This window comes from Tachysurus fulvidraco, chromosome 23 (genome assembly GCF_022655615.1).
Source record: "Tachysurus fulvidraco isolate hzauxx_2018 chromosome 23, HZAU_PFXX_2.0, whole genome shotgun sequence".
Lineage (NCBI taxonomy): Eukaryota > Metazoa > Chordata > Actinopteri > Siluriformes > Bagridae > Tachysurus > Tachysurus fulvidraco.
In genome coordinates this window covers 14149299-14173767 of record NC_062540.1, presented here as the reverse complement: position 1 = coordinate 14173767, position 24469 = coordinate 14149299, and the positions used below count along the sequence as shown (strand labels likewise).

At 40.9% G+C, this 24469-nt stretch overlaps 1 protein-coding gene across 9 annotated transcripts in view; it reads right to left on the bottom strand.

Moving 5' to 3' along the window:
* agrn (agrin) overlaps positions 1-24469 on the bottom strand; it is a 225661-nt gene that overhangs the window by 13402 nt on the left and 187790 nt on the right. For 4 of the 9 annotated variants that reach the window (XM_047806904.1, XM_047806908.1, XM_047806906.1 and 1 more), the window contains 16 exons: positions 21472-21813; positions 19530-19655; positions 17034-17161; positions 15166-15280; positions 13502-13621; positions 13053-13406; positions 12053-12245; positions 10457-10672; positions 9776-10005; positions 8126-8260; positions 5578-5668; positions 5266-5430; positions 4316-4427; positions 3281-3292; positions 1230-1346; positions 899-1082 (listed from right to left, as the gene is read on the bottom strand). In XM_047806904.1, the coding sequence (XP_047662860.1) occupies positions 899-1082; positions 1230-1346; positions 3281-3292; positions 4316-4427; positions 5266-5430; positions 5578-5668; positions 8126-8260; positions 9776-10005; positions 10457-10672; positions 12053-12245; positions 13053-13406; positions 13502-13621; positions 15166-15280; positions 17034-17161; positions 19530-19655; positions 21472-21813 (2640 nt within the window). The remainder of the gene's footprint in view (positions 1-898; positions 1083-1229; positions 1347-3280; positions 3293-4315; positions 4428-5265; positions 5431-5577; positions 5669-8125; positions 8261-9775; positions 10006-10456; positions 10673-12052; positions 12246-13052; positions 13407-13501; positions 13622-15165; positions 15281-17033; positions 17162-19529; positions 19656-21471; positions 21814-24469) is intronic. The other 5 variants (XM_047806905.1, XM_047806909.1, XM_027170330.2 and 2 more) reach the window with 2 other exon arrangements.

The window sequence follows — 24469 nt, the reverse complement described above, 5'->3', positions numbered from 1 at the left end:
AGTCTCCAGTGTGGGTGTTTTTAACAGAGGTAAGGCTGTAATGTTTCTTAAGCGTTTCTGAGTATAAAACTGCATTTTTATAGCCACTGTAGCACAGGTGATTACAGGAACTGGCTTCCACAACATTAAATGTAATTATTAACGGGTAGAATGTATGATGTGTCGTTCTTAAATAAAGACAGCAATCATTACCATACAGCTGTGGGGTAAGAGATAGTAAGAACACACTTTATGACATGTGGTTATACAGTAGAAAAAGAATCAAATTTGGGGTGGTGTGAGGTGAAAACTCCCTGAAGTTAGGAAACCAGAATGCTCTGTCATGTTTTATTCTTTATGTAATTAAGCAGGAAGAAGACTTGAGAAGACTTGAGAAGAAAGAACCACAGATTTTAAAGGCCACCGGTGCAAGTCATGTCTACCTCAAGCCTCTCAAATCAGATAAAAATGTTCACAATAATTGCAGTCTCAAGATTAGCATCATGATTTACAGATATAATCCCAAGTCCCTAATGGATTTTCCATGCTTAGTTTATAATTCAATTTAATTGAAAGTTAACATTCAGCTCTGGGGAGGCAGGTGAGCAATTTTCCGAGCCAAAGGAATCTGTTCTGTTATCAATTAGCTATCTGTGCAGTTCATACTAGTAATAACAAATTATACCACTTATAGGGATTCACACTTTTTATATTTATTATTATTGACCTCATCTCACAACTACGATATTTTAATTTGGACTTCAACACTCATCTCTCCAGCTCTAACTGCTCAGAAAGCTAACTGACAGCCATATTTAAGCAAAGCTTATCTCTAGAAAAGCAGCACGGATTTTGTATTAGAAAGTGGATTTGCAGGATGGAGGATTAGGAGAAGGTAAAAGTAGACAATTGTACTTACTGTGCTGGCACTGTGGTCCCGTAAAGCCAAACGGACACACACACTCGTAGCTCTCAAGCAGTGGGTTGCACTCGCCGCCGTTCTCGCACACATCTCGGGAACAAGGGTGGTGTGTGTACATGGACACATCCATGGAGTGAAGAGCGTTATCGGCCTTTAGGATCGACGTGCCCATCAAAGTAATCTGAAGCCAAACAATACAGGTCGATAAACCACAGCACTGTTACAAAAAGTAGTGTGACAGCACTATAGCTGGCCACAATGAAATCAATAATAATAATCGTGGTAATATTCATAAACACGGAGTAATGCCGATAGAACCGTTTATTACCTTCTGAATGGCTCCTTTAAATCCAGCTTTAATTGATGCTGCTCTGGCCAGCTTACTAAAATCTGGTGCTCCACCCACATAAAGAGATTCCTTCAGGTTGAGATCTGTGTGCTGGTTCTGTAGATTGAATGAAGCAGGATGAAAACGTGTAGCGCCGACGCTATTGCTACAGCATATCTCGTCTTATCTATCTCTAATATATCATAACCGTATTCTATTTGATTTTATCTTAGCTGTGCCGATCACAGCGTCAACAGAACCTGATGGTTTGTTGTAAACAATTTATTCATTCAGCTCATATCTGATCCTTAACCACATCTATGAGAAGCATAACTGATTTTAGTACAGCTCAATAGCAAATTATTCAGACTCTACGTACAAGAAGGGGAGGGAAAAAAGAGAAGAAGAGACACAAAGAGAACCGGAGTGACTGAAATGGAAACGACAGATATGGATGGTGTTTTAATGAGTAGAATGGATGCGTGATTATTTCTTTGAAATTGAATACTGTCAACCTTAATGAGGGCCCTGTTCACGCCAAGCATGAGCATTGCTCCAGTTACACTGGGATATTTTTTGTTCCCAGAGACTACATATGTACAGTATTAAAGTTTTTTTTTTTTTTACATTTTATGTAGGGCAATTATTGCTTCAGGATAAAACAAAAGTTAATTGCTGTGAAAAAAAAAATGAAGGCAGGTCCAAATGAACTGCCAGTTTGCAGTGCCCATTCCAGCATTTATCCGAGCATAAGAATGAGCTGAGGCTTGAAAAGGCTTGGCAGCGAACCTGAAGACCCGGCCAATCTGAAGAATGGGACCAGTTAGCATAGCCAGTGCTGTTGGAGCGCAGCTGAGTTTGATGTGGACTAATCTGGGTTTTAGTGAGAAACCCTGGCACATATTCTGCCATGCATACGTACACAGAGCAAGAGTGTTCAACTGAAACTGGTAACAATCCAGTTACATTAAATTCCTTGCAGTTAATAAAGAATGGTGAACACAGTTCTCAATTGCTACCACTAATATCATCAGTAATCAAGGAGTGATCAGTTTGTGGTTATAAATCTTAAAATTGCTTTGTAGTGGCACTATGACTGTTATCAGTCGTACTGTAGTGGCACTATGACTGTTATCAGTCGTACTGTAGTGGCACTATGACTGTTATCACTCGTAGTGGCACTATGCCTGTTATCAGAAATGTTTTTGTAGTGTCCTTTTTTTTGTTGTGTAATATCGGTTTACTCCAAATTGGAAGAGATGACTGTGTGTCTACAAAGAAATGTTAATCATGTAGAGTGCATTTTGTTAATATATACATAATAAAGTTTGCATAGGGACTTTTGGGACGCCCTGGACACCCCAACAGAGCCACGTCATGAGGACGGTCCACTAATTGACAAGCTTTGTTCTAGAGTTTGGAGAAGATGCGTTCACTTTTTCCATGAATTCCCTGTCTCTTTCTCTGTGTGTCTCTCTGCTGGAATGTGTTGACTGCCTGACTGAGGCTGTTACAGGGAATTTTCTCTAAGGGGGAAAAAAAAAACCATAGAACAAAGAACAAACTTTGTCTTTCAACTACACAGCTTCCCTCTCTCTCAATCTCTCTTCCTAGCTTCCTCTCTCAACCCCCTTCCTCCTCCTCTGCTATTTAACTGTCTGCCTGCACTGTGCGACTGTTTAATGGCCCTCCCACGCAAAACTAATGAAGACGTTTCATTGTTGTAGGAAGGCTTGAAATAATGGTGGTCAAATGATAACACTGTTTCTCACCGCCTTCATACCAGCTGGCTTGATCTGAGAGCCAAATCGAGTTTTCAACTGCTCTCTCTCTCTCTCTCTCTCTCTCTCTCTCTCTCTCTCTCTCTCTCTCTCTCATTCTCATTCTCTCTAGCATATGGAATGGTGTAAAAGCAGAGCTCTCTCATCACTTAGTTCCTCAGTCTGCTATTGTCAAATGGAGAATGGACCTGAGATGAGCAACGAGCTACTTGATGGGGCTGCCGAAGAACATGAGGATGTTCGAGTGGGTGACCAGACTTCAGTCATTACCTTGCGTGATTTCTGATATCCAGACAGCGCACGAAAACAACAACACAAGGGGAGGGAAGGAAGAAAACATACTGTTACCAGAGAAGAAGAAACAGAATGTCAGTACTAATAGAACCCCATGCAAGCATCAGACATCAGGCATGGGAAGCAAACGAAAGGGCTTCAAAAGGAGCATTAAGTTTAAAAAAAATATGTCTGGGAGAATATAAAAAATTCAGAGTGTTTTGCACCAGTGCACCCACACACTGTTTATATTTGCTTCTTGACACGATGGTGTAGTTAGAGCTCTTTCAGCGGAGCTGGCAAAGCAAAATATTTCTCCTGGGGTCTGCCTTTCATAACAAGCCCCTTCTGCTCTTTTTGCCCCATTTTTTTTTTTTTCCATCATCCTCTTCCTTTAATAAGATTTCCTGGCTCTGCAGCGGTAAGCGTGCACCATTACAAGAAATGTAGGACTGGCAATAAAAAAGACACATATCGCTCTATACACGAGGATATGGATCTAATCATAAGTTGTCCGGTTCTCTGAATGTTATTATTTGGAGAAATTGACAAATTTTCAAAACATTAGGCTGTGTTTATTTGATATGGCTTTTTGTTTTGTTTCGAAATTTCAGAGCAAAAAAAAAAAACGTAAGACAAAAGGAACAAAAACCCTACAAAAGCTCAGGATGTGGTTTGTGTGGACGAACGTGAGTGGGTGCACAGTTGTGTGCAAAAGGTGCAGCAATGCAGTAAAAATATTTGTGTAATTTAGACATGTAACAGAGACACACGGGCCAAGGCAGGAAAACTTAGTAAAGTAAAGCTTCATACACATGCGTCACGTGGCTTATAACTATTAGTAATAACAGAACCAGGAGAGCAAATTGGCCCCATATTTACCCACATTAATGTTAAAGATTGGGAAGATGCTGGATAAGTGCAGCATGGTGGTAATTTGGGGCCAAGTCTGCCCTCGCCGGTCTCAGCTGCATCAACACAGGCAAAGCTTAGCATTGGGTTATTCGCATGGTGTCATTAGTATGGTCTTACCGGAGCCTCTCCTTTGACTGAGTCTCTGCCATTGATAGTGATTTCTCCTTTACGGTTAGCTCGCTCCAGGTTTACTGTGGTCCACACGTTCAGTTTAAGCTTCTCTTTGCTCCTGTTGTCACACACATACATAAATGCATCAGTTATTGCACTAATTACACCCACACCCACACCCACACCACACCACACAACAAAAAATCTGCTAAAATCTCATATCAGATTGGTCAGAAGGTATTGACTTATTTTCTATAACAGCGACACTGACAGGAGTTGTAATTCAGATCATGGGATTATACAATATTAATGATATTAATTGTTTGTTCTAATACATATTGTTGCTATGGTAAAGACTAATTTAGAGGAACCTGTGGATTGTATGGTGGACAATTTACAGTACAAACTCGATGGCTATGTATTAAGGGATTAACAAAATGTGTTGTTGTTTAATGAATAAAAATCTATATTTGCTGATATTTCGAAGCTTTCTGGAAGAAGATATTGAGGTCTTTGTAGAGGATAGATCCTTTAGGATTTTTTATTTTGCCAAGATAAAAATACATTGGTAAAAGAATGATGGATACAGTTCCTAAAGTATGTGATAACAAGACGTTAGTCTGCCTAATGGACAATCCAACATGAAAACGAACTCTGAATGCATAAACAGCATAATGTGTCATTCATTAATACATTCATAATTGTATTTATTGGCAGATTTCTGTGGTATCATGGTATTCAGCTGGTATAGGATAAATATCAACTTCTGTCTGGAGGATAACAAAAATCTGCTGTTGGTTATTTTTCCTATGACAGCACCCACTGTCGTGTTTTATTTCTTACATGGCTCTAAGCAATGTTATGTCACAAATACAAGAAGAGGAATCACTCACTGCATATAAAACTCCGATGATAAGCACTAAAAGCTCCTGAGTGAGAAAGCTGGCACCGCTTACCTAATGACAGCTGGCCCTTTGCCCAGATCGTATCGAAACTCTAGGATGCCATCATTCAGTGCAAGAGAGATGAAATCACCCTTTCTATCCGTCTTCTGGCCGTTATAGAAGATCATGCCGTTTGAGTCATTAGCCAGCAGGACCACAGTCATGCTGACCTTTTGCCTGTCAATAAATCATACAATTATCCCATTAGAGATTCCATTAAGCTAATGTACATCATGACTAATAGTATTGCTGTAATCCTGAAGTGACAGACGGCTGTTAGTCTAAAGCGGGTGTAAATATGCAGTGATGGTACACAACAATTACCTCAGATCGTGACCGTATAAATGGAGGCCCTTCAACTCGAGGTAGGAGTCGCCATTGAAGTAGGGAATGTAGGCACCCTTCTTTTCTGATACTGTAAAAGAAGACACACACAGTGTTTTAGCGGCAGATAGTAGATCATGTTAACATGGTTTTAGCAATCTGGCATGTATGCACACACACATTTACAGCATTTAGCAGACTCCCTTATCCAGAGCGACTTACTTTTTATCTCTCTCTCTCTCTTTTTTTTTTATACAACTGAGCAATTGAAGGTTAAGGGCCTTGCTCAGGGGCCCAACAGTGACATCTTGCTGGATGTAGGACTCGAACTCACAACTGTCCAATTGGTAGCCCAACACCTTAATCACTAGGCTACCACGTCCCACACACACGCACACACACGTACACACACAAGCATAAGCTTAGTGCTCCAAATTAGAGCAGACTCAATGTGCATACAGCATTCAAGCCTTTCACTGCTAATTGTATTGGATTACAACAAGAATTGTTTTAGGTGGGAGGATGAAATGCAAAGATTAAAAATGGCAATTAGGTATTGTTTAAAACACTTGCTGACTCGTGTACCCAGAAGCACAAAAGCCCTGTGGCCTTTTATTAAAGAATCAGCAACAGGGGTTCAGAGAAAGGTGAACAAGGAGCGAACTAAACTCAGTGAGGCGCCCTCTGTTGGGCCGAGCCCCATACAGCTTATCTGCTCCTGAAATCTAGGTTTAAGGGTCATTAAGATGGTTTTCACACTGGATCAGTTTCCTGTGGTCTGAATCCGAGGGTGATTGTACGCGAAGGTCTGCGGTGTTCATCTGGTTTCAGATTCACTTTCAAACCCTAGTGCATTTGGGTTCATCTTATATAATCGTAATATTTCAGATAGACACAGTATGTGGTGTTATATATTGTTGTTTGCAACAGACACAAGTTGACAACATGTACAAACCCAACATGAGTTGCTGAATGACCAGAATTCTAGGACTCTAAACTCTGAGAGAAATAAAAACCTGAAAGCGCTGGTTTATAAAACAACAAAGCTAGAAATGGATTTGGAAACTTGATTTTTTCCTCATTAAGCCACATATCTTATAAAAGCTCATTTCTGCTTCTCTTATTTCTAGAAACTTCTCACAATTTGTGAATCTGTAGCTTTTTTCTCATTCTGCTGATTTTGTGCGTGTGCTTAACTAAGCCACACCAACACAACAAGCATGTTATCCTATTCCGGCTAACACCTTTTCCCAGAAAGGACAGTTACTGCTAATAAAAAAAACTTCTGGGAGATTATATTCCTTCTTTACACACTGCTGGGGCTCGATGTAGGTGAATTTTTGGAAAACGAAGCGCTAAGTCAGATCTGAGTGATATAAATGTGAAAAACTGCAGCTGACTTAAAAGAATTCACAATATATATATATATATATATATATATATATATATATATATATATATATATATATATATATATATATATATACACGTATATATATATATATATACGTGTATATATATATACGTGTATATATATATACATATATATATATATATATATATATATAAAAATCCCTATTGGAATGATATTAAGTTCCAGGATCAAAAATTGCAGTCATATTAAGTCACAACTCTCAGAGCAAAATCTGCATTTAAATATAAACCTGTGCAATATATCCTCACATGTGGTGCAGCTCATGGCAGCGATATATATGACGTGATCTTTCATGCCTCGCAGGCATCGCTATCGTTAAACTACCCCATACACCCCAGTGTACTAACGCATGTGTGAAAAGCTTCAAAAAGCGCCCGAGGCAGGCTGGACTGGTGTTTATGGCAAACAACTGTGAATGTGAACTCAGAACACTGGCTCAGGTTGCATCAAATCTCATCATCATTCTGCAGCATGAATTCCCATAGGAGACACTCGCATGCTTATTACAGACAGTCTACAGAGACTTTCTGTCTCTCCGTCTGGCTAACCTATAGTAGTCACTCACTCCTACACTCAACGGTCCCTTATCCTACTGCACGTTTTCTCCCCAGACGCTTTGCCTGACTGAATTGCCATTAATCACGATGCACGTCTGACTGATACAATTACTCATCTTATTGATTTAACTGATAAAAATGAGTGCACTTTATGTGATGGGTGCGCTCAACTCATTGATTTTGGTTCGCCTCAATTTATTTTAATCACTTGCTAATGAAGACTTGCCTGGTCAAAGGGATACTCTGTGTTAAATGACTAGTGTGTGTGTGTGTGTGTGTGTGTGTGGGTGGTGTTTTATAGATCAGACATCCTTCATTTACCCCTGAAATAATCTGAGCGCTCTGATCGACACAAACTACTAAAACTATCGTCTCAGAAATGCATGGCGTGTGTGTGTGTGTGCGTGTGTGTGTGTACATAAAGCCTGCTTTCACTCTGGCCGATGTCAGAGAGGCAGCTTTAAACTGTAGCTGCATTTTCCTCCCAAAAAAAGATACAAGTTTTGTCAATAATTAAATCAATGTGAAGGTTTTGTGAAGAAAAACAGCTTCGTACGTTTTCTGCAGTGCTTGCCCTCACGGCCCATGGGGCACTCGCATTTGTAGCCTCCTTCTGGAAGAACGTGGCACTGAGAAGAGGGGTGGCATGGGCTCGGCTCACATGGGTTGTGCGAATCAGCACAAGTTGGACCTGTAGAGAAAAATCCATAAAAGAAAAAAAGAGATTAAAAGAGAGAGAGAGAGAGAGAGAGAGAGAGAGAGAGAGAGAGAGAGAGAGAGAGAGAGAGAGAGGGGGTTACTTTCTCATCTAGCCTTGTGCTCCTGACAAAATCCTATTGCTGGCTTTTTGGAGCAGGGACGAGGATTTACACAGTAATAGAGGTCATTTTCTAATAGGATTTAGAAATATTACTATTCCAGATTAAGCTCTGCATCACCAAAACCCACTCATTCACATTTCTTGGCTGGAGAAATGAAAATGGCTCCTGGTTGGTGGATCTGGCCCATGTAGGCAACTCATCAGCCTATTTCTACCAACAATTTTTTTTTCTAGGTGGGAGAAGAGCATGCTGTGGGCAGCAGTCATGCTGGAATGAAAACTCCTTCTGGCAGCGAGCTCAATCATGAGCAAAAATCCCTTCATCTCACGCCCCTGCTCTTTAAAACATGAAAGTTTAGCCCCCGTATTTATCCCCCTGGCCACTTTCTTTTCTATATTCCCTTACTTCAAAGGGGCTTTTATTTCTCTTCACCTCAGCCTTACCTCCACAATCGTATGGCACAGAAACCAAGTGTACGATATTGATCTGAATTACTGACGCTCGTTCAATAAATTTGGTGAGCAGAACAACATAACAATTTACTGCAGCCAATATGTCTCGAGACCGGAGAGGCTGTGAGGTGAGGGGGGGGCTGGGGGTAAAAAAACGCCCTCGATGTTAACAAAGACAATAATGTAGTGTGTGCTTGGTGGCTGTTATCACGGTTAAGGTCGTAGATCATGGAGAGGTGTGTGTGTGCTTTGCTATCTGCTATTTTTCTCTGCTGCATTTTCTTCATGGCCCTTATTAGCTGTGAACTAGTGGACCGTAACCATTCTGAGAGCACCCAAGGGCAAAGGTCAGGGAACAGCAGTAACAGCTCTGTAAGCTTTCGAACGCCAAAGAAGCAATGCTCACCAACAGCCCAATTACCTACCCTGGGTTTCTGTAAAGCAAAGGCAAAGACAAACGCGGAAAGCAAACACACATTAAACACTCTCATAATCACAACGGAATTGCTTCAGGGACGTATAATTGAGATGTCATTTTATCCTCGGATTTAGTTTATTAATGCTAATGTTTGGACTATAAACTCATCAAAGGCTATTAGAAATAAACTACGCCTGCTTATGCAGACCATTGTGAGCAGCCGGTCATCTTTTGCCTTAGGGTTCTTCTTCCTACGTGTGCCCTTTAAAGAAGAAAAGTAAACATCATCAATCATCAATCTTAAAGCATCCTGGCTGATTCCACATGTGCCTCCTTCTGTCACGCTTCATCCTTCATCCGTATGAAACGGCACTTCTGGATTCACATTCAAGATAGCAATCCAGATGTAACCCGAAACAGACTCAGTTCCTCATCGCAGAGACCTTATTCAGAATTGTGGATGAGTCAGAGCTATGCGCTGATGGAAAACAAGATAACAATGAAAAATAGCTCACCTGAGAAGCCATTAACACACTTGCAGTGGAACATCTCAGCCTCTTTGACCTGACATGAGGCTCTGTTTTTGCAGGGGTTGGGCAGACACGGGTTGTTACCGCATTCACCGACGGCGGTGCCGTACAGAACGTTGCCCCCGTTCTCCTGAAGGTTGTACACCATGTTATTGACATCCAGGAGGCGGATACAGCCGATCAAACCGGTAGTGACTGAGGTTCTCTCTTTCACGCTAAAAAAAAAGAAATAGAAAAAAAAACCCTTATGCTTATCACATTATTAACCTTTAGCTCATAAATGATTTGGCATGAATACACTTCTATACACACAGAAAAGACTACAGAGCACTACAGTGCGATTAAACACCGATGAGAACTTAGTTCCAGCACATTAATGCCAGCTTTAATTGAAGGTCGGAGAACATTCTCGAAAAACGTTTTCTTTTTATCTGTCGGCAAAAGTAATTCCACAACAGCTGCAAAGACTGAGATTCATTTCTATTAACTATTATTTATTTATTTATTTATTTTTACTTAAAGGCAGGTGGTTCTGAATCTTGACCGGTCAACACATTACTCTGCATTTCGGTTCGTTCATTTTTTTCCCCATTGGTTCATTTTCTAATCGATTAAATCTTTGTATTTTAATATGTGGAAAATAAACAAAACCAAACGAGGTCTTACTCTTGGATCATCTCTTCAGGAACCCCGGCGATAAAAAGATTAGTGTCCAGGTTGAGTCCGTCAGTACCTGCTGGGCTCTGGCCCTCGACTGGCATCTCATTATCCACACTGAGTGAACCATTGCGTCTGTTACGGATTACCACTAAGTGATGCCAGTGACCAGGTTTCACTGTGACACTGCTGATCACCGAGCAGGTTCCAGAGCCTGTGTTAAACCTGAGAGAGGAGACATAGTTGTTAATTGTTTTTGAGAGAATTTCAAGATTTCCATGCCCCGTTACATGCCCCGTTACGCTGTGCATGCGAGAAGCTACGATTAATGTGAGTGTAACGACTTAAAGACTCAGCGGACCTCATTAATAATTACTGTAACAACCTGCAGTCAGAATACAATGTATTACATCCGGACTTCTGGATGTTTGATGCCTCCAGGATTTAATTTGCAATCGCATGAATGAATACAAAATCGAGCAAATACTGCGATATTCAGAAGAATTTTCAGAATGAACACAGATTTGGGTCAAGATGAGTCGTTTCATGTCATCACATCACACATTCAGCCAAAGCCTCTTCTATTCACATGCATCAAAGGTGAGAAAACTGTGGCAACAGTTTTATATCTGTCTTCTCTGGGAAAGATTCTCCAAGTCACATTGTAATTTTTTTAAATAAATAAATAAATAAATATTTAAAAAAATTTAAAATAAATAAATAAATAAAATCAATCAATCACAAAAAAAATCCTCTAGGGATTGATCGTTAAATTTTGGTATAAAATATATAATAATAATAATAATAATAATAATAATAATAATAATAATAATTTGTGAGAAATATTAGCCAGCGAGAGAACACTAGAATAAGTTTATATATCTTCATTAGTATTCTCACAAGGAATTAGCAGTTGCCCAACAGAGTTAACCTGGAGTACCTGGAGGAAGCCCTTCATTCCACATAAAGGTATTATTTCCACCTGACTAGTGTCTTCACTTGATGAATTGGTTCAATATGAGATGACTAGCATTAGAATGATATATCAGTTTTCTTTGTGCAGCGCTAGACTGTACTCTAGAATAGTCAGTATTTCATTCATCCAATTCCGTTGTCTATTATCTGTTGGAGCTAATTAATATGCCTAGTAAAAGTAGTTCCTCCCAAGAGCCAGACGATGTCCATGGTGCGTGTGTGTAATGCAGCATGCGCTGGAATTTGAAGACGAGTATTACGTGCGAAGCGGCACTGAGATGCTGTGCTCCACTGAGAAATATACGAAGCAATTGGATTGTGTGGGTTTAAACAAACATATCAAACGAAACAGTTTCTTCTGCAAAAGTCAATACAGAGTAGACTTTATTTTTCTTGCTTTGTTCAATGAACTGGGTACTGAACCGGCTTGTCCGCCAGTCTACTGGGAATGAGAATGTGATGCATAATATGCTTCTGGTAGGTGACATTTCTCCACCCCATAGCGATTACCTTCTCCTTTAGTAATTTTGGTTATGACTAGGATTGTTCATGTTCCTTCTACATATTCATTACACTGACCTTGATTTGCTCTATTCGCTCTGATCCCTTAAACAGATAATGGGTTTGTACCTGAGCTCCACTTTTCCTTCCACCAAAGCCAAAGAGAGGAAATCCTTCTTGCCTTCCTGGCCGTTGTAGAGGAGTATACCTGTCGTGTCAGAGGCTCTGAACTCCATGGCAATACGCACTGTGTGGTAGGCTTTCATGGTCGGGAAGGCCAGGTACGATTTGCCACCGAAGGATGGGATGTAATACTTTATCACTGAGGAAGAGAGAGAGAGTAGAGGTTAGATAAACCAGGTTATCAGCGTCTCAAGCAGGACTCCTAGACTTCACAATGGCCTGCTCTCTGCTGATAAAGTAAAAATAAATAAATAAATAAATAAATAAATAAATAAATAAATAAATAAATAAATAAATAATAAAAAAATCTCGGTCACTTAATGACATCCAACTCATGTGCTGTTTCTCTTTACCTACTGTAGTCTTCCTTTGTAATATGCATTCGTAATATGAAGAAAGAGATGCTAAGGCAGTAATTATTTCAATGACAGTTGCTCTGTAATCTCTTGGGAGGACTCCGAGTTAACCTTGAGCATCTGAGACCGAGTTTCTCTTTGATCTGGCATTTATCATCAGCACCTTTGTCTTGAGAGAATGGCTAGCTGATGAAGTCTTCTTTCTTCATCACTCATTAATGGGCAGACTGATCACAGAGAGATATCAGTGCTGCATTCAAACCGTCAATTTTTTTTTTCTCCAGCGCACAGCATTTTTTTTCACAAGCTAATGCTCATTACAGCAATTAGTGTCAATTATAATCTGATGCAGCTGCGAGGGATAGATTCGAACTGGAAGAGAGAGAAAAATGAAATGAGTTCCGAATCCTTAAGTTTCACAGCAGGATTGTCTTTTTTTTTTTTTTTTTGTTGGGGGGTGCCAGGCTCTGCAGACTTTCTTCCTGCAGAAGATTCATTAAGTGTTTCTGTGATGAACTACATGTTGCGATTCTGAGATGGGATTTTTTTGAAAAACTTTTTTATAGAAATGTACTGATGGGGTGTCTTACCCTTCTCACACACAGCTCCACCTCTTCCGACCGGACAGGTGCAGTTGAAATCATCACCGTCGTCCTCGCAGGTACCTCCGTGGCCACAGGGATGAGAATCACACGGTCTTGGGGCTTTTCTGGTTGAAATGGTGGTGGGTGGTGGTGGTGGGGTGCTGGTGATCGGGGCAGCTGTGGTTGTTCTCCCGGTGGTGAACGGCCGTCTGGTGCTGGTTGGCTGGTGTGTTGATATGGGGGTGGTGGTAGGGGGCATGGTGCTTCCGGTGGTGGTGGTGGTGATGATGGTAGCGATAGTGGGTGTAGCAGTGGCAACAGTAGTTGCAGACGTGGTGAAGAAAGGAAGAACAGAAAGACCTGAGAGAGACCCAGAGAAAGAGAGTATTATTATATTAACATTTCCATTTCCGAATCTATAACTTTAAAAAAAACAAAAAAAAAACAACACTTACCATAATTGGTGAAACGGATGTAGTCCTCTTCAGGTTGTTTCACTACAATGCCATGTTCTTTAGCCGTCTTAAGCTGTTCCAGCAGTGCGTCCCCTACATCCTCTACTGTAAATCTAGTGTCTGCAGCACAAGGCCATGACCCGAGGGAAACAGGACAAAATAAAGGGACTTTAAATATTATACATGACATGCAATAGTGCTTGTATGTAATAGGCTCGAGGGAGTGAACATCCTCCAAGCGGCGTACGTTTCAGGGACAGTTGGATGAAGGGCTGTCATAACACTTCCACAGATGGCCCTGTTACCCGCAACTGTAGACTTTATGACAGGCTCTTGTGTGGGAATAAAACACACTGAATGAGGCCAATAAAAGGTGAATGCAGAAGGATGTTTTTTTTCCCCACCCAGTATTGAAAAGGACATGCAGGACTTGACACAACGACACAAAGAGACACGTGTGAATTAATGATCGCCAGCAAACCAGCAAAATGATTAAAAATTCACCTTACAGACAGCATTACTGCTGGACACTAAACACTCCAACTACACCATAATAATGCATACCTTTATATATACGTACATTAAACACCATCCTCGGCTCTGCTGAATTATGCTGTATATCCTTTAATGCACATGAGTGTTTTTATGTGTTTTGTAGTTTTTGCCAAAGGCACACTTTTCACTGAGTGCTAACTGATTTGTGATGTGTTCTGAGTAGAAGAGATGCCTACAAAGCTAAGGGTGATAAGAGGCACTTCACAAAAAACACACAAGTAGCTTTAAAAAAAAATAATAATAAAAAAAAACACTAAGGGAGGGAGAAAGAAAAAGGAGTCACTATAGAAACAGATGGAATAATTAAAACCACCAAGCGCACACTGGGTAAACATTGTGTGGCCGCTTAACTCCACCCTCTCCATAGAACAGACATGTGCACACCACGTTAACTGAAGTTACACAACCGAAAACTCCATTTCAACATCAAAAGCTAAATGCTGACGTTTTATATAAACGTGAAGCCGTAATTGAGCCGCATCGTCTCCCGATTATCAGTCCTGCTTACCCTGCCGCAAACCGTTGCTTGATGCTGAACACGATAATATATACAGTAATGTCCGTGTTGTAAATGCGTAACGCTAAAATGTCCTTCTGCTACTTCTGCAGCAGCTCTTCTTGTTCTACGGTTCTGCATGATTTATCTCCATGCTCTAATTCTGTTTGGAGCTCCTTGCACTCGTGTGACTTACTTTCTGCTGCTGAAGATGGTCCCACATGGATACTATAAAGATACTGTAACTCTGGCCCTTTATTTTTCATGTTAATGATCTCTTGCTTGTACTGTATGTTACATTATCATACATATGACAACCACAAAATTTGTCTTTTTTTTTTTTATCAGTCCTCATTTTCTATCTTTTTATTTATCTTAAAGGCATGGTGGTGTGGACTATATTGCATAAACAAACAAACAAACAAACAAACAAACAAACAAACAAATAAATAAATAAATGACTTGCTCCTTTCTGCTTATGCCTAAAAGCAATTTAAATATACAATTGAATGAAATAAAAAATGTATCATGTATCCATAAAAGGACTATGGTTGCAACAATAGCTGTAGTTTCTATAGTTTGAAAAAGAAAAGTGAGCTATATTCCACATTACCTGGGTCAAAATGAGCCTCTATTACAGCCATAATGGAGTTGCTGGGAGCCAGATTTTTCACTCGGACACTCTGGAAGTCCTTCTGTACTTCAGATTTGCGGAACAGCTCATTAAGCTACGGAGAAGTAAAAATAACAAAAATAAGACATGCCCACCATCAATAAAAGGTGTCTATTTCTTATCATGAGCACATTTCTCTTCCAGGATGAGAAAGCGTGTCACTGGGAAATAGTAAAAAACCTGCACTGGGTCTAGGTGCACAAACTGACATTTAAAGGCAGCACAAAAGTAATTACATGAACACATTTCGAAGGCAGCAGTAAATGTCATGTTACTAACATCTCCCGTCCAGATTTGTTCAGCTTCTGTCGCATAATGTTGTAGGAGCATCTTGTTTCCATCTCCATGAATCACAAGCTTGAGTCAGTAAACATTTGACTCTCTGGTGTTTCAGAGGCTGGAACGCACAGCTCAAGCATTCGGACTACAATGACCTGATTATGACAGTGATTACTACTACGAACATGCCGACTTTTAGCTAAGAACTGCTGCTGCAATCATAAAGATTTTTCCTGTGACTCATATTCTTTCAACACTGCTAGTACTTTTTTCCTTTCCTTCATCTAAACCGAAGATAAAAGATATAGGAGGTCGTTCTAACCAGCAAGCGTTTCATTACCGTGTCAGGATATTATTGTGCACTAGAGCCTAATTGTAACATAAACCTCAATTAACATATGTTACATTTTTATACTGAGTTGCATTCTGCTTACTGCAATGATGCAAATCATCATATAATTGTATTAACTGTGTTTAACTGTGCCTGCTCTGTAGGTCACAGCTACTCTGCAGCACATCCATGGTTCCGGTCCTGCTGTTTTGCATCATGTGCACTATACATTAGAGTAATCACTCATCATCCCTGGGGTTAATACTCCAGTATCACACTGACACATTTACATCACTTCTATGTAGGACTTGTGAAGGCTATACTCAGTCTCAGATCCAATAATCTGATCATTATTTTTATTCTGACTTGCTTTCAAACTCTACTGTTTGGATTTCTGTAGTGTAATATAGTACAGTACCGGTACAGTATAGTCGCTAAAGAATAACGATTTATAATCACATATATAATCTGATTGATGGATATCGAGGATGAGTTTCCTTTTTCACTCTGATTCCTTCTTCCTCATCTCATCTCAGGGAATTTCTCTTCGCAACTGTCAACTCTGGCTTGCACATTACAGATCAAAATGTAAATCTATTATCAGATTTCTATACTGTGACACTTCACTGTGACAATTTCAATGCTTGAAGGTTCTCCACAAGTCAAAGTGAGATGGTAATGCTATTTCAGAAATAAACAAAATTTTTAGTAACGTTTAAGACTGTTGACATTTTCACGCACAAACAAAATCCCCAAAAAGTAATGGGACGATTGTTTGAAAAGAATTAGAATACCTTTGGTTCAAGATTCTCAAACGTTTAACTAAGGCTCAAATGGGATGTATCTAATGATTCATTCATTCATTCATTCATCTTCTACCGCTTATCCGAACTTCTCAGGTCACGGGGAGCCTGTGCCTATCTCAGGCGTCATCGGGCATCAAGGTAGGACGTGCTAACCACTAAGCCACCGTGCCCCCTATCTTATGATTGTATTTTGGAATTTCTCTTTTATGGTCACATTAGTAATTTTTATTGACTGCCCAACAACTGCCCAGAGGCTTCTGTTATAAGTATGCAGCTTGTCAGCTCTACTCACTACATGGAGACATGGTCCGTGGTTCATTCTATAAATATGGATAGACATTAGTTTAAAAAACAATGGCGGTATTCCTTGAATCAATTGCAGTGATACTCACAGCGCTCTCGATGCTGCGAGCTGTCTCACCAAACAGCTCTGACTTAGGGTCATCCAACTCTGATGTGTAAAAGATCTCCTGACCATCTACCTGATCCAGATGCATTACGCCTGTAAAGCGCATGGTGGCTGTGTAGGAAAGCAGACAAACACATATTTCTAAGCTTGGGTTTAAACATCTCATATACAGCTTCACCCTACTGCTGAGTTACACAATGGTGGTTGGTACAGTGCCAGTCTACAGGTTAGTGATGAGGCTGCTGTAGTTAGTCAGGGGTGTGTGTTGGGTCCGCAGTTGTGTGAGACACTTGCTGCAGTGAGAGAGGTTCAGGAAGTTTAGGAAGTGGACAGTATGGACTGGGGAGGTGGACAAGATGGGCTGATTTTTTTTTACCAAACCGAGTCTTGTCCCAGAACTTGGAAGAGGCATGGAGGACTGCATAGAAAACAATTAGTTAGACAGCAATGCTGACTTACACATACAACATGCACATCACTGAGTTTAGATTTTAAATGGAAAAGTTTTAATAACGCCCTAGCGCTTTTGTTGAAGCAGCCTCTTAATGGAGGTCATTGCTAAGGTTATTGAAACTATACTTCAGCACAGAGCTGACGGCGGTAAGTAAAAAAGGTGGTCCAGTCATTGTACACTATTGAGGGAAATAAATAATAAATAAATTGAGCGTTGCTTTTGAAGGAGAAGGGGTGCAGGGAGAGATTCAGTGTTCTGTATACGGCGTAATCAGTTGAACAAATTGGCCAAATCAATCATGCTTCAAGCTTGGCTCAAACTCGGAAGAGCACTACTATGATTATCGTGAAAGATAGCTGTAATTGTCTCTCAATCCCAGGCATGTGTGAGTGACAGAAGCTGGTTCAAACTGCACGATAAGAGCCTTTTCCATGTCTTTATATCTGATGGGAATTTTTTGAGGAGTTGCGGGTTGTGGAAGGGTTTGCAGTTTGGGGAGAACAAATTGGTTTTGCAAATGAATTGACCAGATTATGAATCTGTAACATTTGAGAACAGGAGTTTCTCACAGACTTGGCAGTGACTGAAATTGCACTGTAGGCTTGAATTAAAAAGCTAAATTCCCTGCCACATCCCATTTCAGGTCATCATTTTTAATTTCCTGAGTATTGCATATTAACACTGACAGTCCTGTTTTATTACAAGTGCAGGGGTGTGGTAAATTTAATTCCATGCAGAGTTAAACTTCATTTGCTCAGCCTCTGTACACTAATACCTAACTCAATATCTATTTTGACATTACCCCACACGTGGGATCTCATTATTTAAACATGACTGCATCTATCATAACCACGTTACATTGCTGCTCAGCCTGGCGGGCCTCTCTATTCATACAGGAGCGCAGGCTGGACAGGACTGGCATTAATAACATAGCTATCAAACTGCTGGGGATAACATGCACTCGTTTTCCTCGCTTTGACACGCTGAGGAGAGCTGTTATCCTGTGTTCTATTTCACTAAAGCTTTCAGTGGCATGTTCTTGATACATGGCATGCAGTTACAAGACCTCAATGTTGATAAGTAGATTGTAAGGGGAAATGCGAACACTTGACCTGCCGCCTGCCTCCATATACACAAACACAAAGCATCTACCTGCCCCCTTCTCCATACTACGTATTGATTGTGTGCTTCTGTGGGTAATTCCATGGGCATATCCATAAAACAGATGGAGCTGATGGTGAACGTAGATTGTGCTGTTTGCTGTGTCTGGATGTGATCTATTGTCTGCTAAAGTGTGCTGTGTGGAAATAGTTTGTTTTTTTCCACCCTTTCACATACCAGAGGAGCTCCTGCCACATGAATGTGCTTATGTCTCTGCTTATGACCCCCAGAGAACTAGATTCTTTTCATCCAATAAGCACAGCACAGCACAGCACGACGTGGCTCGATAGCAAATATGAACCTTTGACTTTCCGATGTCCTGGGTGATAGTGTGTTGGTTTCCTAAGCCTGTGAAAGTCTTCTTGTCTTCTAAGCCTGAGTGATTCATCCTAATGCTGTACTTCTGCTTGGAGCTAACAGCAACTGTATGTATACTGTAGATTTGTTGTTAAGAACTGCTCCAGTATATAATATGAGAATCAGATGTGCTCCATTACATTTCCAGCATTTGGCAGACACCCCTTGTCCAGAGCAACTTAGATTTAATTCCATTTTACACAAGGTTAAGGGGATTGCTCAGGGCCCCTGCAGTGACAGCTTGGTGTCGAACTCATAACCTCCTGATCAGTGATTCAACACTTTAACCACTAAGCTACCACATCCCAACCTTATGTATCTGGATCCTAGCTGCCATCTCTGATGTTTTTCTTGCCACTGTTACCCCTGTCTTTCGTATTTGGGATCTTACCCTGCATCCAGCTTTGAATGAGAGAAACATGAATGAGTTTCTCTGGTGGTCATCAGCTGGTGACTAATAATGTGATATGCCGAGACGATGTGATTATCTACATCAGAGGTACTTACATGGGCAGTTAGAGCCATCTGGGGTGTTAGCAGTGGTCTTGCCATCAGGGCAGCAACCAAAAGGTGTGTTATCGCAGGAGGAACGTGCTTCACCTGTAGGGAGAGTGGTGGCTGCTACAGTGGTACCTGCAGGAAGACATGATGTGTCCATCCATAACAGAACTTTTTAACAGCGTTGATATAGTAATGAGCAGGATATTGCTAGGAAACTATACTTTCTTTGTGTCCTTCATAAATTCTGTTTCCCCGTGTCCTTCATAAATTCTGACTTCATGAGCTAAAACAACTTGCTAAAACTGCTGTATAAAGGTCATTTTGAAAGAGTGAAGATGCATTACTGCAGAACTGCAGCTGGTTATCTGTGCAGCGCCTTGGCTAGGCTGTCAAAGATCCGATTTGATGGTATGATTAGAATCTGATGGATAGGACGTGAAAAATCGGATGCCATATTTTAGTGTGCTGGATATTAAAATTCTGAAAGGGTAGTCCACCCAATATCTGCGTTAAACCATCAGAGGAAGTATGAAGGCTAGTTAGAATTAAATAGAGGTCAAAGTATAATGTTTTTATTTTATTTTTCCCCCTCTTCAGCTTACATAGCCCAGTATGGTAGAGCACTAATAATTACTTGTCTGTCTCAAGCCTGATAGCTACAGCTGCCGGTTCTACAATATGTGGCACAGATTGCTCCTGATGGGTTGAGGAAAAACAACTCCCTCTCACCCGAACAAGCCATAAAGCTGTCAGCAGGGAGATGTTCAAGGACTCTGTGAGCATGAGTGAGGCAGTGAGAGACAGCAAGAAACAGTGCAAGAGCGAGTGGCAGAAAATGACATTTGGCGCGAAGCAGGAGAACGGCCCTGGGCTTATATTCACCACCGTATCCTATAGATTTATGAGCCTTTGCTCCTGGAACGTGAGGGAGAACAACAACCCTCACAATGCATGGGCTATTGGACTTCTGGGAGGCAAGAAGGCATCATTAAGTGACCCTGGCATATGTTCTCTACCCAACAAGCTGCATGTCGAAGATTGCTGCAGTCCATCAGGCCATCCAAAAACGTCTGTTTTTGTTGTTGAAAATTTCCATCTACCATTTCCAATTGCATGTTATATGTAAAAAGAACCTTTTTTTTTTTTTTTTACTATCAATGTTACCATAACAACAAGCAGCTTGTGAGCGAAGTCAATATAGCTACGACTGGGCTGAGCATCTTTACATTAATATCTTAATCTCTATGTTTACAGTAAAACATCAAAATATAATTAGTTCATTTCTTGATTCTGATGTGGATTCATATATTGAAGTATTTATTCCTCTTGAGATTATTATCAGATTATTAGACTAAAAAATACAGCGAAATTATTCGATTAACAAATGAATCCAGAGGATATCTGGAGCTTGTCAATGGTTTTCATCATTTCAGGTGGTTCAGTAACATACAATTAGCTGACTTGTATTCAAAAAGCTATTGATGGCTTTAAAAGAAAGAAAAGCTGAAAATCTTCACAGGCACAGAGGACTGGAATAACAGCAAATGGATTATGGGCTTTGTTGGAGAGAGCCAACATGCAGTCCCCTAGACACAGGCTATAATTTTCATGCATTCAAATGTTTAGCCATGGCTCCTGGATGCTGCTCTCTGTCAACATTTTTTAGTGCAGCACAAAAGTCCACAGTCATGCACAGACAGCTAATGACTGTGTTGCATCTTAAATACACATTCATTTTTTTTTTTTAACAGGTAGGCTAAAGATTTTTTTAAAAAGTCAACTAGACTCAAAATTAACAATACGTTATCTGAAATCATCATTTACATAAGGTTGAATTAACATATATATAATTCCATTCCCTTTCTTTTTCATGCTAAACCTGAGATAACAACCACCCCATTGTTTGGGCTGCAGGATTATGGGAAATGTAGTGAGATGTCAATATTACCGACAGGCTCGTCTCCGCTCGCTTCCACTGTGCTACCCTCCATGTCGTCATCCCCACTGGGCTCCCCACTGCCTGAATCCTCAAAGCCGGAGGAGAGTGATGGGGAGCGGGGTGGATAGTGAGGAGTGGTTGGGGGGCTGTGGGTGGGGTAAGGCTGGGATGACTCCAGGGCTGGAGGAGCACCTTCCAACAAAGGTGCGTTTGTGCCGTCCTCCATGTCGTAGTCGGATGGGGTGGTGGTGAGGCCATGGTGTGTCGGGGTGACCTTGACAGGTGCAGTGGGAGTGGCGGGTGGAGTGATGGCCAAGGGAGTGGGCTTGTCACCCTGCTCAGGGGGGAAGTCTGGGAGAAAGCAGGAATGGATTGATGGGTAAGCAAAGATGGAAATGCTTCTATAGGTCCCTTATGATTTCCTACACTCATTTTGTGTCTAATCTTTTTTCTTCTCTTTCTCATAATAGCTCCCTGCAGATGCATCCTAATCCTGAGCTCCATTATGAATGCCTTAAAGACTGCTATTCAAATTAGCTGGGCAGTAAATAATAATAAAAAAAAAAAGAATCATTGATAAACCCCATCCCCACCTGTGAAAAGCATCCTGTTTCAATTAGGGTATTTAGGCTCTATTAAGTCCAAACACCTGAACTCTCTGCAGTATACGTTTGAAACTCTTCCAGGCAGCATGAGAGCCAGAAGCTTGCCTTATTCAGCCAGTGACAGGACAATACCACACTGACTGCTGTTTCCAGGTTATTAACTAGCACAATCAAGACAGAAGGTGATACTGTGGAAAATATGGTTGATTCTAAGCAAATGAGGATCAGATGTTGTAATGAAATGTGTGTATTGACGGCCAAATGTGGTTCAAATGTTAGCATTTAGCATCTGCATTTTATGTGGACCCTGGGATAAAACCAGCCAAAGTTGAGCATTCTGGCTCACCGTACCAAAAACTTTTTATCTCTAAAAGTGGCTTGGACTTTGAATCATTCCAACTCTGGGTGCATTCACATATACTGTATAGCATTTAGTCCATTTAAATCAAACCCTGCTGCGTCTTCCTCCTTGGCACAACTTCCTTTGACAGGTGAGAACACAATAGTCTTTGGTATTTGCAGTTAAGCATTAAAACCCAACTCAACAGCACTCCTTCTGGCACTGTGGAGTACTGCAGTTTAATTAAAGCAGTCAGTCTATTACACATACTCCGTGAAGAACAGGATTTTCCCTATTAGACCACAATGTTGCAAGTGTGAAAAAGCAAATAAAAGAAAATAACATTGAAATGACTCCAAGATGCTTTCACAAACAAAAAACACAGCAAGGACAAATATCTTTATCATGAGTGCTCTTGAACACAACGTAATGAAGGGCTTGTTCACAATTGGCTTACACTTGACTGCACAGTGTGCCTGAATTAGGATATGTGTGTGTGTGTGTGTGTGTGTGTGTGTGTGTCTCTGAGTATATGAATTATATATAGTGATGAGTTGCGCTCCTGTAGGTTTGCTTTAATCAGAACGAGCTCGAAAGCCTAGAGATAAATGATTGATATAAATGGGGCAGAAATCTGAGGTTTAGCTCTGGCTTCAAAGCCAACCCACACTCCGTTAGCAGAGGAGTCTGGCGTGCAGCCTGTCGCTCAGAAAAAGGGAAAGAATGAGCGCCGGGGCTGCTGAGATGATGCATTAAATGACACGAGAGCCTTTTGTAAAGTACAAGTGCTCTCCAATGGAAGCGATAAAAAGAATAAGTGCAGCACAAGGGAATTATTGTAGTCTGAGGAAAGTAAGGGATCAGGGCATCCATGTGGCCGTGACAATAGAGCGACGTGCATTCTTCTGGTCCCAGGTGAGCAATAAAAATGCACTTAATATAGATTGTGATACCATGCATGCAAAAGATGTACTTAAACTGCATGCTAATCATCACTATTTAAGTAATTAGCTGGTGAGGTGTGAAACACCACAGATAACGGGAATAGCATTTATCTGACAGCTGCTGTCAGCTTGACTGGAGAGTGGAACAAGTCTGTGTGTGTGTGTGTGTGTGTGTGTGTGTGTGTGTGTGTGTGTGTGTGTGTGTGTGTGTGTGTGTGTGTGTTGTGGCATACACCAGTTTTCTCCTCACTGACACATGCCATTCAGTGGTACGGATGGTGTCAGTAGGCCAGCCTACACTTCATGTTCACTCACAGACAGAGACGATGTGTGACATGTGGCTTTTATTACTCTCTCTCCCTCTCTCTATCTCTCTCTCTCTCTCACACACACACACACAATGTGCACCAGCTGAAAAGGAGCCTGAAACTGGCAGTTCAGTGGAAGCGTAGCTAAATCATGTTTAACGCTCCATTTGATTTTCCGCCAGGAACGTAACAATATTAGAAGAGGGGAAAAATCATCGACATCTTTAGCTGCCTCAGATGTGACGTTATCTTTGAAAGGCGGTTATTAAGATGGCATTTTGTCTTTTTCCCCACACAGAAGAGTGTGCTCAAAGAGAGAGACAGTATTAGATGGAGATTAGCAAAATAAGAAAGCAGTAGAAGCATTGGGAGCAAAATAAATAAATAAAAAATGAAGATTAGGCCAGGACCAGAAAACCAAGGCAACTGCTGAGGTAAAGAGATTCCCATGCCATATGCTGGTGAAAAGGCTGCCAGTTTGCCACAAAACATACAGGTGAAGGCACCATATGCAAGCTGAAAAAATGCTGCCAAGACTCGGGCGCTCGTGCCAAAAGTTTCTCAAGCACTCAAGCGAGCAGATAGGGCACCTAAGAGCACTCCTTCATTCTGTTAACAGCGTGACTTACTCACATAACAAGCCTCGCACACACGCACACACACACAGACAGAGTAAATCAGTGAGGAGAAACCCGGTTGTATGCCACAACACACACACACACACACACACACACACACACACACACACACACACACACACACACACACACACACACACACACACACAGTTTGCAGGGGAGCTTATGAGCT